The sequence below is a fragment of the Nyctereutes procyonoides genome, unplaced genomic scaffold (genome assembly GCF_905146905.1).
Source record: "Nyctereutes procyonoides isolate TBG_1078 unplaced genomic scaffold, NYPRO_anot_genome, whole genome shotgun sequence".
NCBI classification, from domain to species: domain Eukaryota; kingdom Metazoa; phylum Chordata; class Mammalia; order Carnivora; family Canidae; genus Nyctereutes; species Nyctereutes procyonoides.
In genome coordinates, this window is record NW_026575031.1 from 9,683,913 (window position 1) to 9,701,390 (window position 17,478).

General features: G+C 43.0%; 1 protein-coding gene across 3 annotated transcripts in view; it reads right to left on the minus strand.

Moving 5' to 3' along the window:
* Positions 1 to 9,526: 9,526 nt before the first annotated feature.
* Positions 9,527 to 17,478, minus strand: part of TGM5 (transglutaminase 5) — a 31,408-nt gene continuing 23,456 nt past the window's right edge. For 2 of the 3 annotated variants that reach the window (XM_055316824.1, XM_055316823.1), the window contains exons 8-13: positions 16,813 to 16,916; positions 16,466 to 16,705; positions 12,406 to 12,759; positions 11,789 to 11,949; positions 10,241 to 10,374; positions 9,527 to 10,047 (exon numbers count right to left, since the gene is read on the minus strand). In XM_055316824.1, the coding sequence (XP_055172799.1) occupies positions 9,894 to 10,047; positions 10,241 to 10,374; positions 11,789 to 11,949; positions 12,406 to 12,759; positions 16,466 to 16,705; positions 16,813 to 16,916 (1,147 nt within the window). In that variant the 3' untranslated portion in view covers positions 9,527 to 9,893. The other variant, XM_055316825.1, reaches the window with a different exon arrangement.

The window sequence follows — 17,478 nt, forward strand, 5'->3', positions numbered from 1 at the left end:
TAAAAGACTCTGGGAGAGAAGACTTCATAAACAGGAGGCCCACATCCAACTCCAAATCTTAGGTTCTAAACATATCATCTTCAAGTTGCTAGATGTTTGTGGCTATTTTGGTAATATATATAGAGAGAACTTGTGTGTCTGGGATTCATCTGTGTGAAGCAGATAAGGAGGTAGAATTTGTTGGTGAAAAAATAAATGTCCTAAAAGTAGAAGTCAGAGCCCCAGCTCTTCTAAGCCTGTCAGATCTGCGACACTCTTCCAGAGAAGTTTGGAAACTCTCTTGGGAGTCAGGGCCTATGTCTTTTATTTCTACTTGTTTAGTCACTGAGGAGACAAGACACAGGAAAGGACCTCCTCTTTGGCTCTCTTTGGTTTTATAAAGCCCAGCTTTTGCTGGGGCTTCTAAGACTGCTACCGGGAGCATCCTCAGGGCTAGTTGTGGTGGCCTGCATGCAAATGGAATATCTATAGAAAGAAATAAAAAATACTACAAAGAACATTGGGTGCCTGTGAGGGGGAGAGCTGGAAAATGGGAGAGGAAGATGACTTTCTCCTATTTACACTTTTATACTTTCAAAACTTTGAACCATTGCCCATTTGAAGAATCTTATTATGTTTAAAGAAAGAAATGATGCTGCTGCCTTTTTATTCCCCCCCCCAAAAAAAAACGATTCTTCATGAGAAATGAAGAGATAAATATTTTATTATTTGAAGATGATGTGATTTTTACCTGGAACCCCGGGTCAACTAAAAAATGATTATAAAAGATAATTTAGAATGCTATTCTTAAGTTTAATGCATTCCCAATAAAATTACTAACGAGTTTCTTCTCTGAAAATAGAAAAGCTGGTTCCAAGGTTCAAAAGGAAATACCTAAAATATATAAGATATCTAAAAAGATCTAAGAAGATGTAAAGATGTTTTAGATTAAAATATCTAAGATCTTGGGGTTGTAGTTTTGTGCTCCATGTTGGTTGTAGACATTGCTTTAAAAATCTTTTTTTTAATCTTTTTAAGTTTATTTTTTATTGGTGTTCAATTTACCAACATACAGAATAACACCCAGTGTTCATCCCGTCAAGTGCTCCCCTCAGTGCCCGTCACCCATTCACCCCCACCCCCCACCCTCCTCCCCTTCCACCACCCCTAGTTCATTTCCCAGAGTTAGGAGTCTTTATGTTCTGTCTCCCTTTCTGATATTTCCCACACATTTCTTCTCCCTTCCCTTATATTCCCTTTCACTATTATTTATATTCCCCAAATGAATGAGAACATACAATGTTTGTCCTTCTCCGATTGACTTACTTCATTCAGCATAATACCCTCCAGTTCCATCCACGTTGAAGCAAATGGTGGGTATTTGTCGTTTCTAATGGCTGAGGAATATTCCATTGTATGCATAAACCACATCTTCTTTATCCATTCATCTTTCCATGGACACCGAGGCTCCTTCCACAGTTTGGCTATTGTGGCCATTGCTGCTAGAAACATCGGGGTGTGGATGTCCCGGCGTTTCATTGCATCTGTATCTTTGGGGTAAATCCCCAACAGTACAATTGCTGGGTCAGAGGGCAGGTCTATTTTTAACTCTTTGAGGAACCTCTACACAGTTTTCCAGAGTGGCTGCACCAGTTCACATTCCCACCAACAGTGTAAGAGTGTTCCCTTTTCTCTGCATCCTGTCCAACATTTGTGGTTTCCTGCCTTGTTAATTTTCCCCATTCTCACTGGTGTGAGGTGGTATCTCATTGTGGTTTTGATTTGTATTTCCCTGATGGCAAGTGATGCAGAGCATTTTCTCATGTGCATGTTGGCCATGTCTATGTCTTCGTCTGTGAGATTTCTGTTCATGTCTTTTGCCCATTTCATGATTGGATTGTTTGTTTCTTTGGTGTTGAGTTGAAGAAGACACAAAGAGATGGAAAAATATTCCATGCTCATGGATTGGAAGAATTAATATTGTGAAAATGTCAATGTTACCCAGGGCAATTTACACGTTTAATGCAATCCCTATCAAAATACCATGGACTTTCTTCAGAGAGTTAGAACAAATTATTTTAAGATTTGTTTGGAATCAGAAAAGACCCCAAATAGCCAGGGGAATTTTAAAAAAGAAAACCATATCTGGGGGCATCACAATGCCAGATTTCAGGTTGTACTACAAAGCTGTGGTCATCAAGACAGTGTGGTACTGGCACAAAAACAGACACATAGATCAATGGAACAGAAGAGAGAACCCAGAAGTGGACCCTCAACTTTATGGTCAACTAATATTCGATAAAGGAGGAAAGACTATCCATTGGAAGAAAGACAGTCTCTTCAATAACTGGTGCTGGGAAAACTGGACATCCACATGCAGAAGAATGAAACTAGACCACTCTCTTTCACCATACACAAAGATAAACTCAAAATGGATGAAAGATCTAAATGTGAGACAAGATTCCATCAAAATCCTAGAAGAGAACACAGGCAACACCCTTTTTGAACTCGGCCACAGTAACTTCTTGCAAGATACATCTACAAAGGCAAAAGAAACAAAGGCAAAAATGAACTATTGGGACTTCATCAAGATAAGAAGCTTTTGCACAGCAAAGGATACAGTCAACAAAACTAAAAGACAACCTACAGAATGGGAGAAGATATTTGCAAATGACCTATCAGATAAAGGGCTAGTTTCCAAGATCTATAAAGAACTTATTAAACTCAACACCAAAGAAACAAACAATCCAATCATGAAATGAGATATGATTCTAATAGTGTTTCTATGCAAGGAGCATCCTATATATTGATAAAAGAGAACATCTTTATACCACAATATTATTTCATTAAAAACTAAGTCATCAAGAAAAGAAATCCACTCAATATTCTGAATAATGTCTATACTTTTGAATCAGCCATTTCACTTCTCGATATTCTAATGCAAATAACCAAACATGTAAAATGAAATCTATACAAGTATATCCATTGTACTGGTAGTTACAATAGCAAAATATCAGAAACTACATAAATGTCCAGAAATAAGGGACTAAATAGATATATTATGGGACATGCATTCAATAGAAAACTATGCAAATGTGAAAAAGAATGAAGTAGCCTTACATAAGCTGATATGGAACAATCTCCAAACTATATCATTAAATGCAACAAGTAAGGTACAGAACAGTGTGAACAGTATGCTACCTTTATATAAGGAGTGTGGGGGGAGAATATATATGAATTTGTGTTTGCATAGAATATTTCTGGGAAGTTATGGCTTCTGTGTAGGGAAATTCACTGACTGGGTATATGGCTCTTTTTTTCTGTGTATCCTTTAGTATCTTTATACCATGACAATATAGTGTTATTATTTGAAAAATAACAAAAACTTGCAAGAGAAAGAAAGGCTGACTAAGGGGCATCTGGGTGGCTCAGTTGGTTAAGTGACTGCCTTTAGCTCAGGTCATGATCTCAGGGTCCTGGGTTAGAGCCCCGCATGAGGTCTCCCTGCTCAGTGGGGAGACTGCTCCTCCCTCTCTCTCTGCCTCTCCCCCCAGCTTGTGTGCGCTCTCTCTCTGTCTCTCTCTGTGTCTCTGTCTCTCCCTCTTAAATGAATAAATATTAAAAGAAAAGGCTAACCAGAAGACTGTTTTCTCCACTGTGAGCCTCTGACCTATGGGAGAACAATGGGGGAGTTGTGGTCTGGTATTCCTTTTGGGGTTTGTTTCACTTTTGGTACTGGCAAAGACAATCTTCTCTTTCCTGATGTAATTCCCAGGGAGCTCCATAAATACTCACTTATGGGCAGTATTTCATTGGGGCACTTTTGCAGGAGCCCATAATGAGACACAGACTGCTGTGTTTTGACTGAACTGGGAAAAGGAGAGATGCAAGGAAGTTGGAGGGACAAGTGGCCAGAAAGTTCTGTCCTGCTTTCCACTGCATCCACACCTTTCAATGTCCCAGCCTCTGCCAGAAAAACTAGCTAGTGTGTACCCAGGAAGGATTCATTAATTCATTTGTGACACAAATCTTAATTGAGCACTATTATGCATCAGGAATTGTAATAGGCATTAGTAATGGAGTAATACATTAGATAGATGTGTCCTTGCCATCAAGGAGCTTATATTCTGGCAGGGGAAACAGTATCAAGTGCTTACACTATTAATTATCTGCTTGCTATTGTGATAACAAGCTCCGAGTTCTTGGACCTAGGTGTAGAAGTCAGGGAAGGTTTTCTAAAGCAATAGCTAAGCTGAGAAACTAGAAAGATAGGTAGGCAATGGGGCAAGGGTGGGCTGGGATGGGAGGATCAAGAACAGCATGTGTAGGGATCCCTGGGTGGCGCAGCGGTTTGGCGCCTGCCTTTGGCCCAGGGCGCGATCCTGGAGACCCGGGATCGAATCCCACGTCGGGCTCCCGGTGCATGGAGCCTGCTTCTCCCTCTGCCTGTGTCTCTGCCTCTCTCTCTCTCTCTCTCTCTCTCTCTCTCTCTCTGTGACTCTCATAAAAAATAAAAAAATAAAAAAAAAAAGAACAGCATGTGTAAAGACCTTCAGGGAGCAATTGAAGGAAGGTCATGAGACTGGAGCACAGATTGTGATGAGGAGAGGTAAAGTAAGGGCTAAATCTTGCAGAGTTGAGTTAAGGATTTTAAATTTTATCTTCAGAGTTCTGGGAAGCTATTGAATGGGACTTTAAACAAGGGAGAAACAATCACACGAGCATTTTTAAAATACTACACTGGCTAAAATTGAGAAAATCATTTAAAGGGAGCCAAAGTGAAAAAGAGAGGACTAGTAAGAGAGTGCCATAATGATTCAAGCGAGAGATGATGGTGGGTGGCTTGGTCAGGGGAATGATGGTGAAGATAGAGGTGGTCATATTTGACAGAAATGCAGGAAGTTAAATTGACAAGACATGCTAAAGGTTAGGATATCGGGGGCAAAGAAGAAAAGATATTCAGCATGACTCCCAGGTTTAAATAAACTAATTATGCTGGTACCTTTCTTTACAAAGCATTTTCACATACATCATCTCATCTGATCTGAACTTCAATTGTATGAACTAAGTGAGGGATCATTATTCCTGATTTATGGGTGAGAAAACAAGTCTAGAGAGTAAACACGTTTATTTTAATGAATGAACTAATGAGTAAACCAATTAACATTCTGCCTCCTTCCAGAAAGAATTTAAGACAACTAACAATAAAACATGATGTTTCAGAAGGATATATATTGGAGTGCCTGACTGGCTCAGTCGATAGAGCATATGACTCTTGATCTTAGGGTCATGAGTTCAAGCTGCACATTGGCAGAGTGTAAATTTTTTTTTTTAAAAGAGCATATATTAAAATGATGCAAAAGAGGAACAATGAATAGTGATGGAGGTAAAACAGCAAAAATGAGCCTAAAAATGCACATTATAACCTACCTATAAACATGGTGTCCATACACTAGAAATTTAATTCTAAGCCTCCCAGGATCAGATGCTTTCTCAAGATCTCACAGTTTTGGTACAGACTGGACTCAGATCTAGATAAGGTCCAGTTCAGGTCCACCTCAGGTCCCATACATTTGACTTCATTATTAGCCTGTACTTGAAACTATCACTAGGAAGGTCTCTCTATTCAATCTTCTTTTAAAATCTCTCAAGGACTTCTGCTTCTAGATAGAATATCTAGCTTGATATTATCACCCCCTGTTTATCATAACCAGAAAAGCTGAATAAAATATTTCAAATCTCTGCCTGAAGGCACCAAAGCAGGAAGGATTTGAAGGATTGAGATCTCAGGGAGAAGAGAAGCACAGAGAAGTGAGCCTGACAGCATGCTACTTTTCCCTTTAGGACACTTGCTGATTCACAGTACTTAGCTGACAGCCTGAGAATCTGAGCAGATCTTCGGACAATCTCACAGACTGGAGGCTAAAAATTTGAGTTTCACGGTCACCAGGAATGAAGGTTCCCAAGAAACACCCTGGGGTTTTCAGTTGGGACCCCTGAAGGACTGTTCCCCAGGAGTAAAGGTAATAGGAAATAGACCAACACTTAAAAAGACTGAAATCCGGTTTTGCTTGTTTGTTTATTTTTAGGCAATCAATGGATATTTTTATTCCTGCTGACATTGTCATGGATGCTATTGTTATCATTACTTTGTATCTAACAAAGTTGTAAATGTTAGAACAGCATAGAAAAACATTTTTGTAGTTGAAAACACATACCATAAAACTTACCATCTTAAACTTTTTTTTTTTTTTTTTTGAGAGAGAGCAGACACATGGGCATGTGTAGGGATGAGCAGAGGGAAAGAGAGAATCTTCAACAGGCTTCATGCTCAGTGTGGAGCCCAAAGCAGGACTAAGTCACATGACCATGAAACATGACCTGAGCTGAAATCAAGAGTTGGACACTTAACCGACCAAGCCACCCAGTCGCCTGAATCATTTTGACCATTTTTAAGTATACGGTTTAGTAGTGTTCAGTATGTTTACATTGTTGTGAAAGAGATCTCAAGACTCTGACTCTTTCCCTCTTGCAGAACTGAAACTCTGTACCAATTAAACTACAACTCTTCCTTGCCCCTTCATCTCAGGTTCAGGACCACCCCCTGAGCCAAAGGCAGACACTCAACTGCTGAGCCACCCAGGCGACCCCCCACTTCTCATTCTTTTGGATAATATACCCAGAAGTGGGATTGCTGAATCATATGGTTGTACTATCCTAAACTTTTTGAGGAACTGCCATACTGTTTTCCACACTGGTTGCACCATTTTACCATCCTACCAACAATACACAAGAATTCTAATTTCTCCACATTCCCACCATTATTTGTTATTTTCTGTTTTTCTTTTAATAGCAATCCTAATAGGTATAAGGTAATATCTCGGTGTAGGGCTTTTTTTGAAGTATAGTCGACATACAATGTTGCATTAGTTTCAGGTGTACAGTATAGAGATTGGACAGGTCTTTATATTATGCTATGCTCACCACAAGTGTAGCTACCATCTGTCACTACATGATGCTATTACAATACTGTTGGCTATATTCCCTATGGTGTACCTTTTATTCCTGTGACTTATTCATTCCATAACCAGAAACCTGTATCTCCCACTCCCTTTCACCCATTTTTCTCATTTCTCAACTCTCCTCCCCTCTGGCAACCATCAGGTTGTTCTCTCTATTTACGGTTCTGTTTGCTTTGTTCTTTGATTCCATATGGTATTTGTCTTTCTCTCTGACTTATTTCATTTGGCATAATCCTCTCTAGGTCCATCCATGTTGTCACAAGGGGTTAAGATATCTTTCTTTTTTATGGCTAAATAATATTCCTCTGTGTGTGTGTGTGTGATATCTTTTTTATACATTCGTGTGTGGATGGACACTTACATTGCTTCCATATCTTGGCTATTGACTCTAATGCTACAATAAACATAGCAGTGGATATATCATTTTGAACTAACATTTTAGTTTAGTTTAATTCCAGGAGTGGAATCACTGGATTGTGTGGCATTTACTTTTAATATCTCAATGTAATTTTGATTTGCATTTTTCTCATGATTAATGATATTAAGCATCTTTTTGTATGCTTTTTGGCCATTTGTATATCATCTTTGGAGAAATGTCTATTCAAATCCTTTGCCTTGTTATCTTTGTTTATTGCTCTGTAACTTGGGCCTAGAAAATTCAGTACATAGGTACTCAGTAAATGTTAAATAAATAGTTGAAAGACAAGCTTGGGAAGGCTTTAGTTCAGAGGAATGACTCCAATGGGGATTGCAAGCTCCTATGACAGACAAGGGTGGAGAACTATTTGTCCTTTTTTTTTTTTTTTTTTTTTTTTTTTTTAGTATTTGTCCTTTAAGTGAATCTCCAATCACATGAAGTTTGCTCAGCCCTGCAAAATAGAAACAAATAGAAACTACTTTAAACACTTACATTGCAGGCGATGACTATGATCCAAGACTTAGAGGAAACAGATGCCTACTAGTGATCACTGTCCAAACTCTTTATAGACTCCCTGACTGAAGCTCTTCATCCCTTGGCTCTAGCCTTACTTTTTTCCTGCTACTTAGCTCTTCCAGCTCTGATCTCTAGCTATCTGACTGACTTGCAGTTCCTGACTGCTTTGCTCCACCCCAACCCCTTGGACCCTGAGTCTCTTCGGCTAGCTCCCGGTCTTTCAGGTTTTAGCTTAAATGCCACTCCCTCCAGGAAGCTTTCCTTGACTCACAATCCCAAGATTAGACAAGCTGCCCCTCTTCGTGCTCTCATAACACCCTACACTCACTCCAACAGTAGTTCTCACCACTCTGTTATAACCTCCTGTTCATTTTTCATTCTCCACATGCTTAGACTTGAGGTCCTTGAGGACAGGCAAGGACCTTTTTGTGTCCTCAGTGCCTAGGTCAGGCCTGGCCCCTAGTAGAAACTCTGTGAATATTTGCTGAGTGAAAGAATTAATGAATGTAGTGTTAAAGTCAAGATTCAAGAAAGCGTCTGAGGATGTGGTAGTTGAAATGTTCTAAGTACTTTAGAGGTCACTGTCTCTGCAAGATGTTCTCATCCACAATGTTTTCCTGAAAACATGTTTCATGATTGTTAGGCAACAGTTACAGAATGAAATAATTATATGCTACTTCCTGACCCCTGCTGTCAGGGTTCTCCTAGTTCTCAGCCTATTCCTTAATAGGACCTCAACCTGCTATGTAATTCTCACCATACCCTTTTCTTTCCCTCTGATCAATTACACTTACCCTTTTGTTTATATATAATAGAAGTATTTATTTAATGTGTGTGCATTTAATATATGCCTAACATGGCTGTCTCAGTCATGTAGCTAGTTCCTGGAGGGCAGGTGCATCATGCCTTTCTCCATCTCAAACTTGGCACAGTGCCATGAGAAATCAGGTCCCTCTGAGAGGAGACAATGACTGGAGTTGCTTCGTGTACAGAAGGAGCATGCACACAAGCTACAACCAATAGAAAGGTCTGAAAGTACTTCATTTCCTACCAAAAATCTATTTCACTGCATTATTCAACTGGCTTTATCTCTGAACCATGGTCATTCCAGGTCCATCCAGCACCACAATGCACTGGCAGACTTCAAGCCAAGAGGCTGGAACTGTTAAGAGGAACATCTTGGATATGATATGGAAAGAGATTCAAAGGAAGGCCAAGTGGGAGATCTTGTAGGTTTTTTTCCCCATGATATGAAGAGAGTGGGTAGTATGTAGAAACGTTTACAACGGTTTTGGTTTTCCTGACCAGATCATGACTGACACATCATCTGTAAATATCTTATTTACCTGTTGACGTATCTACTATCTGTATCCTACCTCCTTACATAGAATGTAAGCTCCATGGGGGCAGAGCCTTTGCTTTCTTTACTGTTTTCTCCCCTACGTTCAGAACAGTGCCTGGCACATACTAGGCACTCAGTAATTCAGCCTTGAATGGACTCAGGCATTGAAACAATAGAACACTCTTAGCATCCAGGGAATATGTGGGCACTGCTGCAGGGAAAGTGATGACTACATGAGTGTGAAGGAGGTGAGAACAAGGATTGAAGTTTATTGGGACTAGGGCACTTGCCACTGCAGTGACAAAATGACAGCGAGCTACTCAGCCAGTTTAAGTGGGGGGAGCAGTAAGTCATGGCCAAGCCCAACCAGAGTCCTCAGACCTCTGTGCTATCTCACACTTCTGGATTGGACACCACAGAGTTTCTGGGCTCTGATCAGAGTCGTGGGGAACTGTGCAAATGGCCCAGGGGATTATCCATCGCTGACATCTCCTGTGCTGCTTACTTTGGAGCCCTGCAAAGCCTCTGTCATGGTGGGGAGTGTCACAGCTTACATTTGAACTTGCTCCTTCTCTTGAAGCTTAAAATCCATGCATCCAGCTCATTGTTCCAGAATTTATAACCTCAAGTCTACATAGACATTCCTGTAACCCTTGATGTCCTTAAACTTGTTGCTTCTCAGATTCGCTTGGATCTGCCTTTGGCCACTCTTGAAGGGGACAGTCTCCAGAGTGATGCTGGCCCTGTGTTGAGGTTTGAGGATTCCAATGCTGTAGCAGAGAAGAGAGAATTTTAGAAGACCATGGGTATTATGAGAACCCCAAAGCTCTTTTCCACTCAGCAACCAGGGCTTTCCTTCCCTGGTGTTCTCAGAGATTGGCCTGGGTGCCCATCACCAGAAAGAAGGCTAGTGAAAACCCCAGGATAAGATGGGAGCAAAGGCTGAGTACTACCAGCACTCACAGGACTCTCTGCTGTTTCTTGAAGAGCCCACTTCCTTCCACAGTTAGCACACAGTCTTCAACGTACTCTGAGAGGGGGTTTGAAAATAGCACCTGGATGGAGAGTGGCTGGTTCACAATGGCAGCTCCTAAAACCTAAACAGAGAGATCCAGAGGAGAAGAAGGAAGCAGAAGATTAATCTCATTCCCCAATTCATCAAACCTTTACAGACAGCATTTCTCTTCAGATCTATTTCCTGAAGAGCTGGATTTCTATGGCCCATGTTTTTCTAGGTATGGGTTAAGACCAACTTGATATGTTGTCATTAATGTTTTTTAAAAATGAAACAGAAGAAAATATCAGCGTACATCATGAAAGATATTGTTATGTAAAACTTTGATTCATTTCTACATTCATAGGTGTTTGTATAAAATATTTTATATCCCTCAACCCAGAATATGGAAAAATCTGATAAATTGGATACTCTAGTAATGTTATCTCTGCTCAAAAAAAAAAAAAAAGTTATCTCTGCTCCAAGGCTTTCATCTGAATGTAAAATAATCCCAAAGGATTCTCATGCATAATTTGAGTGGATAGAATCTTCTTTGGCACTTTCTTATTGCAAGTCTACTACATTCCTTTTCTCCCTCTTAACATAATGGGCTCACTTCTTTTCACACCAATATGTGAGTGTAGAGCAATGGAACATTCAAGGCCATAGAAAGATGGAAGTAGCTTCAGGAAACCTGGAGGTACTTTTGGATACCCTCCCTAAAACAAGACTCCAGTGGCTGGGCTTGCTGGATGCACCCCACCAGGCATCCCAGAGGCTCATTTGACAAGGTCCAGGAGGCTGCTTGGCCTTGGGGAAACAATACTGAAGAGACCCATGAAGTCTTCCCACTCAGAGGACCACAGAATGTCACAGCAGATGGTGTCCTCAGAGGCCAGCTAGTCTAATCCTCTCATTTGACAGTTCCCGAAGCAGAGGCCCAGGGACTTGTCCAAGAATGCATGGCTAAGAGGTGGCAAATCAAATCTGAGCTGATCTCAGGCAGTGCTCTTCTCCCCATTCAGGTTCCTTCCACTGGAGCTCATAGTTCCTCATGTTGACCCTGGGGAAGACCAACAGTGGGAGGTGGCACAAGAAAGAGATCTCTTCCTGTCCTCTCCATAGCACCTGCTCAAGGTCTACCCATAAGGTCTTTATTTTTTTATTCATGAGAGAGAGAGACAGAGACAGAGACATAGGCAGAGAGAGAAGCAGGCTCCCTGAGGGGAACCTGATGCAGGACTCGATCTCAGGAACCCAGGATCACAACCTGAGCTGAAAGCAGATGCTCAACCACTGAGCCACCCAGGTGCTCCAACCCATAAGACTTTAGTGGTGCAAGAGGATGGACATCTTGTCCAGTGTTTTCAGATGAATCTCACGTTCCCAATAGGAAGGTACTTGGGAACACCAGAAGAGGCAGTGGAAAAGAGAGACTGCTTTTCTGAACAGAGTCTTGGAGGGCTGCACTCCCCCCAACCCCAGCCAGATCCCCAGGAGCCCCCCAGACAACTTACATTAATTATGATGCCTGGATAGGCTAAGGTGATGATCTTGTCCACCAGGATCTTTTCTGGACTGCTCTTCTCTTCGCCCAGGGCACTGATGCGAATCAGCTTGTCTGTTGACAGGTACTGGCTATACTGGGAATAGGGAATTCTACAGGAATGGGTCTTTGCTAGGGAGAAAACAAAAAGATGAGGTGAAAGTAGCTGGGAAAATCAGCTAGGTCTGGGTTAGATCTAGAGGGATCCTTCTTTGGAGAAGAAGGAACTAACATGTACTGAGCCCCAGTGAAGCAGATATTAGGTTTTCAGGTAGAGAGGCAAAATGGTTTCCACAAGGTCATTCTCCTGGTAAATGGATGGATCGAGGTTCTAACCAAGTTCTGGATGCCTCCAAAGCTCAGGCTTTCCCTACTAAATCAGGCTCCCTTCCTTGGAGTAGTAAAGGGATGGAGGAGGAAGAAGAGAAAGGAGGGAAGAAGGAATCTGTGCCAAAGGGGACATTTAGGAAGACTGGTATCACAGGGACCTGTCCCCAGAACATTTTTATCTGGGTTGTTCCTACTGGCATTTCCATAACCCACTCTGTGTACACAGACTGTCCTCATGCCTATACCCAGGGCGCATACCTTCTTCAGGAGAGAGTGTGATGAAGGCTGTGTCCTGCCAGAAAGCGAGTAGCGGGCTACCATCATGCAGCAGGGACTGGGCACTCAGGTTCACTTTGAGGTCCTTGAACTGGAATGACATGTTAAGGGCCAGCAGGACAAAGCTTATGTCCTGGCCCATGTGGGGTGGGGCAAGCAGCTGGAATTTCAAGGAAACCTGGACAACATCACTGGGCTGAAGGGAAGGCATATGTAGCCTCCGAAGGCTGTCCTCGCTCAGTGGCATGGATGTCGATGCTTGATGGGGGTCTTCAGACCTTCCAGCCCTCAGCTTCTGAAGAGCCTTCAGGAACACCTGCCTCTCCTGGGGGGAACCTGGAAGGGCAGCGATAGCACCAGGTGTGGGCCAGGCTGACCCTGAGAGGTAAGCCTTGGCTGAACACTGCAGGCCTGTTAAACCCCATTTCTAATAACAGACACTCCCTACTCTTCATCAGGTGCTTTCTTTTATTTTTTCTCTCTCTCTCTTCCGTTCTTTCTTTTTTAAGGATTTTATTTATTTATTTATTTATTTGAGAAAGAGAGAGGGTAAGCACAAATGTGGGTGTGTACGGGCGTGCATGAGGACAGGGAGGGGCAGGGGGAGCAGCAAGCTCCCCCCTCAACAGGGAGATCATTCAGTGGATGCAGTATGATGGGATGCAGGGCTCTATCCCAATACCCTGTGATCACAGACCTGAGCTTGAGCAGAAGGCAGATGCTTAACCGACTGAGCCATCAGGCCCCTCATCAGGTGCTTTCTAAGTGTCAGCTTTGCAAAGTATTTCATACCTTTCATCCTCACATCAACCATGAGAGGGATGTATTGTTACTATTTATTGAGTATGAATATTTTTTAGCAGTGCCCATGTGACAATGATATCCCCAGTAGAGATAGGGAGGACCCTTTGGACCTTCTCTTTGGTGCCATGAAAGTCCTAGAACTATTTTTATTAAATCACTAGCACTATTTTATTCATTTATTTGTTTGTTTGCTTACCTTTTGACTCTCTTTACCCATTTCTCCCATCCCACCCCCCTGCCTCTTGTAACCAGCAATCTATATTCTGTATCTATGAACTTGTTTTCTTTTCTTTTTTTAGATTCCACATATAAAAGAGGAAATCGTACAGTGTTTGTCATAGTCTAACTTATTTCACTTAGCATAATGCCCTCAAGTTCCTTCCATATTGTTGCAAATGGCAAGATTCCATTGTTTTTTGTGATTGAATAATATTCAATTATATACCACATTTTGTTTATCCATTCATCCATCAGTTGACACTTGGGTTGTTTCCATAGCTTGGCTATTATAAAAAATGCTGCAACAAACATAGGGGCGCATGTATCTTTTTAAGTTAGTGTTTTAGTTTTCTTCAAATACTCAAATGTGCAATTGTTGGGTTATATGGTAGTTCTATTTTTAATTTTTTGAGAAACCACCATACTGTTTTCCACAGAAGCTGTACCAGCTAGCATTCCCATCAACAGTGCACAAGGGTTCCTTATTCACCATTTCCTCACCAACAAAATTGAATTCATCCAGATGAGTAAAATGGGGCTCAGAGAGGCCCTGTCATTTGTCCAAGTCCCACAACTTGCAAGGGGCAGAATCCAGGTGGAAATGAAATGTGCCCAACACAAAAATCTATGCTTCCAACCCTTAGACTCTATCCTGCCTTCCCCAGGGGAAAGACAAAGGCCCACAAATGGAGAAGAGTAAGCCTCTTAAAGACAGCAGCACAGTGTAATTTCCTGTTCTAGAACCAAACAATTGGTCAGGTGTAGACAAATTCCTGGGCATGAAGGTGAGAGAAGCCATAGGAAGAAAAGAAAGAAAGAAGAGAGAGAGAAAAAGAAAGACAAAGAAAAAAGAGGAAGGAAGGAAAGAAGGAAGGGAAAAGAAAGGAGAGAAAATAAAATTGAATTAAAGTAAATTAAAGTAAAATTCAGGCAATCGGAGTTTCCAGAGAGACTTGGCTTCAGTCCTGGGATGATACTGTGGCCAGGATACACAGGACTACTCACCCATGCTTCCCTAATAATCCTAGCAGCTGTGTTCACTTGGTACTCACTGCCCTCAGAGTCTGTCCCACCCCTTCAGAGCATCCCCACATCTTCCCCAGACAGACGCCACTTTTTATCTCCTTGCTCTGGAGGTCATTCTAAGCCTGGTTCCAGGCAGAAGAGGATCTCCACGCACATGCTTCAGCAAGAGTTGGCCCAGGGAGATGTGAATCAGGTTTAGCTCACATGTGGTCTGTTCTATCTTCAGATCCTGTCAGGCTGAGTAGGAAAAGATCAGATACTGCCTGACTGAATAGCACTCTCAAGCCCACAGGCATATAACTCCAAACCCCCAAGATTACAGTGGAATCCCATGGATCCCTAGCAAATGCTGTCAGTGCCTACCCACATCCCCTTGGCACTCACCAGTTCAGTGCCCACATGCCCTACATTCAAATTCTAGCACCTTCTACTCTTTGTCTAGGGCTTTCTTTGTTACCAGAGCTGCCATAGACTATGCATGGAACAGGCCTGAAGTGCTAGGAACTTGACACCCCAAGGAGTAAGGGCCTCAGTCCCTGCTTGACAGGAGTTGGGGGATAAATAGCCTAGCCCCCTTGCCTCTTGGGTGGGATAAATCTGTGGTGGTGTTCTGCACTTGACACTGAATCCCTGGTAGGGTTACCATATTTAGCAAATAAAAGTGTTTTCCCTGGCAACATTTATAAAGCTCCCCTGCAGGAGCTGAGCTCCAGCTGCCTGTGCTCCTAACTGGCTGGACAAGGCACCCTGCATTGGCTTTCTTCCCTCGCCTGTCTCACTTGCTCACTCTCCTTCCAGTAGTTCCTGGATGGCCTCACAGATAAACCATCCTGGTATCCTTGCCTCAGGATCTGTCCTGGGCACCCCAACCAAGGTAACCCCAGAGTGGATGGAGATGAAGGGGATGACTAACAGCAGGCTGGGCTGTGTTCAGTGCTTGCCTCTCACTGTGTAAAACCCCTTCCTTTTTTTTTTTTTTTTAAATATTTTATTTATTTATTTATTTGGCAGAGAGAGAGAGAGAGAGCACAAGTAGGGGGAGTGGCAGGCAGAGGAAGAGGGAGAAGCAGACTCCCTGCTGAGCAAGGAGCTTGATGCAGGGCCTGATCCCAGGTCCAGGGTTCATGACCCAAGCCGAAGGCAGGTGCTTAACCAACTGAGCCACTCAGGTGCACTGGTAAACCCCTTCATAGGCTTATATTCTGGAGCTTCTCTGTGGGTCCCCAAGGCCCATATAGACACACCACAGATGCTACTCTTCAGCACTCCCAGTAACTGCTCAGCTACCTCCCACTCCCCTCCTTTTCTGATTCACTCCTGCTCAGCTCCTACTCCTTTCCCAGCTTCTGGTCCTCATAGACTGTATATTTTTCACTTGGCTCCATGGTGATTGAATCCAGTGGTTGACCTTGCTCAAATTCTGGGAATGTGTTCACGCCTGACTACTGTAGTTGCCTATTTGCCCCTGCTAACCTGAGTAAGGGGCCTCTTCCAGGTCGCCCACCTCTCAGCAGAGGCAGTGTCAGACTAAACATTCGGCCTTATATTGGCCTGGGTACTGGTCGGTGGTCTGTATTGTCCTCCAAAAACTCAATAAAACAAAGTTAATTAGAAAATATGTTAAATGAAATTCATTAAATTAATAGAATAGGGTTTACTAAATCCCCTCCCATCTTGAGAAGGAGGCTAACTTTTCAGGAAGGCAGCAGGAAGGATTCATATGGTAGGATGCCCGTCGGTGGCCTTATGGTCATTGGGAACATCTTCTGGAGGATGCTCACTGGCCTGTGGGATGTGGGGTGGCGGTGGGCACAAGGAAGTGAGGCAATGAGAGCATCTCAACTGGGACCTTAAAAATGAGGAGGCATAAGACCTGGGATCTGTCCCTCAGATTCCTTCTAGTTCCCCAGAGGGCTGTCTCAGCTGGCTGGGAGGTTCCCTGGGGAAGGTGTTCATAGGACTTGGACTCTGGCAGGGGCTGGCTCAGTCATACCTTCTATGTATTTGTAGTTCTCCGTGATGTCATCTCGCTCATTGCTTTGAATGCTCTTGGTGCTGATAAAATTGCCAACAGTATTCGTTTCCCGGTGAATTTTCTGCTCCTTCCCTCCATAGACAAGCCAGGACATGCAGTCCGCATTCACCATGGAAAAGGCAAAGGCTGTGTCATAGTTCAGATCCACCTCTCCCTCTTTGATGGCTCTGACAGAGGCAGGGCCACAGCAGTAGAGGCCTGAGAACAGAAGAGTTACAATGGGCCAGGCTGTTGCTGCAGGGTCAGGCAGGGGCAAGGGCGGTTTCTGTGGGAATGGGTTCCACCTTTTTTCTGGATAGCCTCACCATTGCTTGTCTCCTGAGGTGTGGCATCCAGCACCTGCCAGCCTCCATATCCAGGAGGGAGGTCCTTTCGAGCCATCCAGCACTCATTCCACACGTGAAAATTCCTAAAGGAGAAGCCAGAGGAATCAAGGTCAAATGATGCTGAGGGAGAGTCTGTAGTGCTTGTGTTCTTTCCAGAGCAAGGCAGGGGACGGTGGGCAAATAGAAAGACAGATTTAGTGTACCCTGGGCCTTCAAACCTCTATGGGTAAGGGGGTGGCAGCTCTTCCTCCTGTGAGGCCCAACTTGCTCAGAAAAGAACTTTTTTCTGTGAATAGAGAGTGAAGGCTTCCCTGAAGTTAAAGTTAAAAGTTAAAAGTCAAAACTTCCCTGAAGTTAAAAATCTCTCACTCCCCAAAAGGTCCTCTGGCCCTTTCTTGTGTGTGCTGCTGCTGACAGAGGCACTCGTGGTGTGTCTGGAGGTGAGGCTTCAGGCCTTCCTGCGGTCAGAGCTAAAGGCTGATATTAAATGAAGAAGATGACAAATAGGGAAACTGCACCCAGAGTAGAAAGCTCTTGTGATATGAGGATTCTGAACTCAGAATAGGTTTTGTGTTCCACTGTGTCTCAGCCTTCGAGTTGGGGACACAGAGCCCTGGGACTGATGTAAGTGAGGGCGGTGTGAGA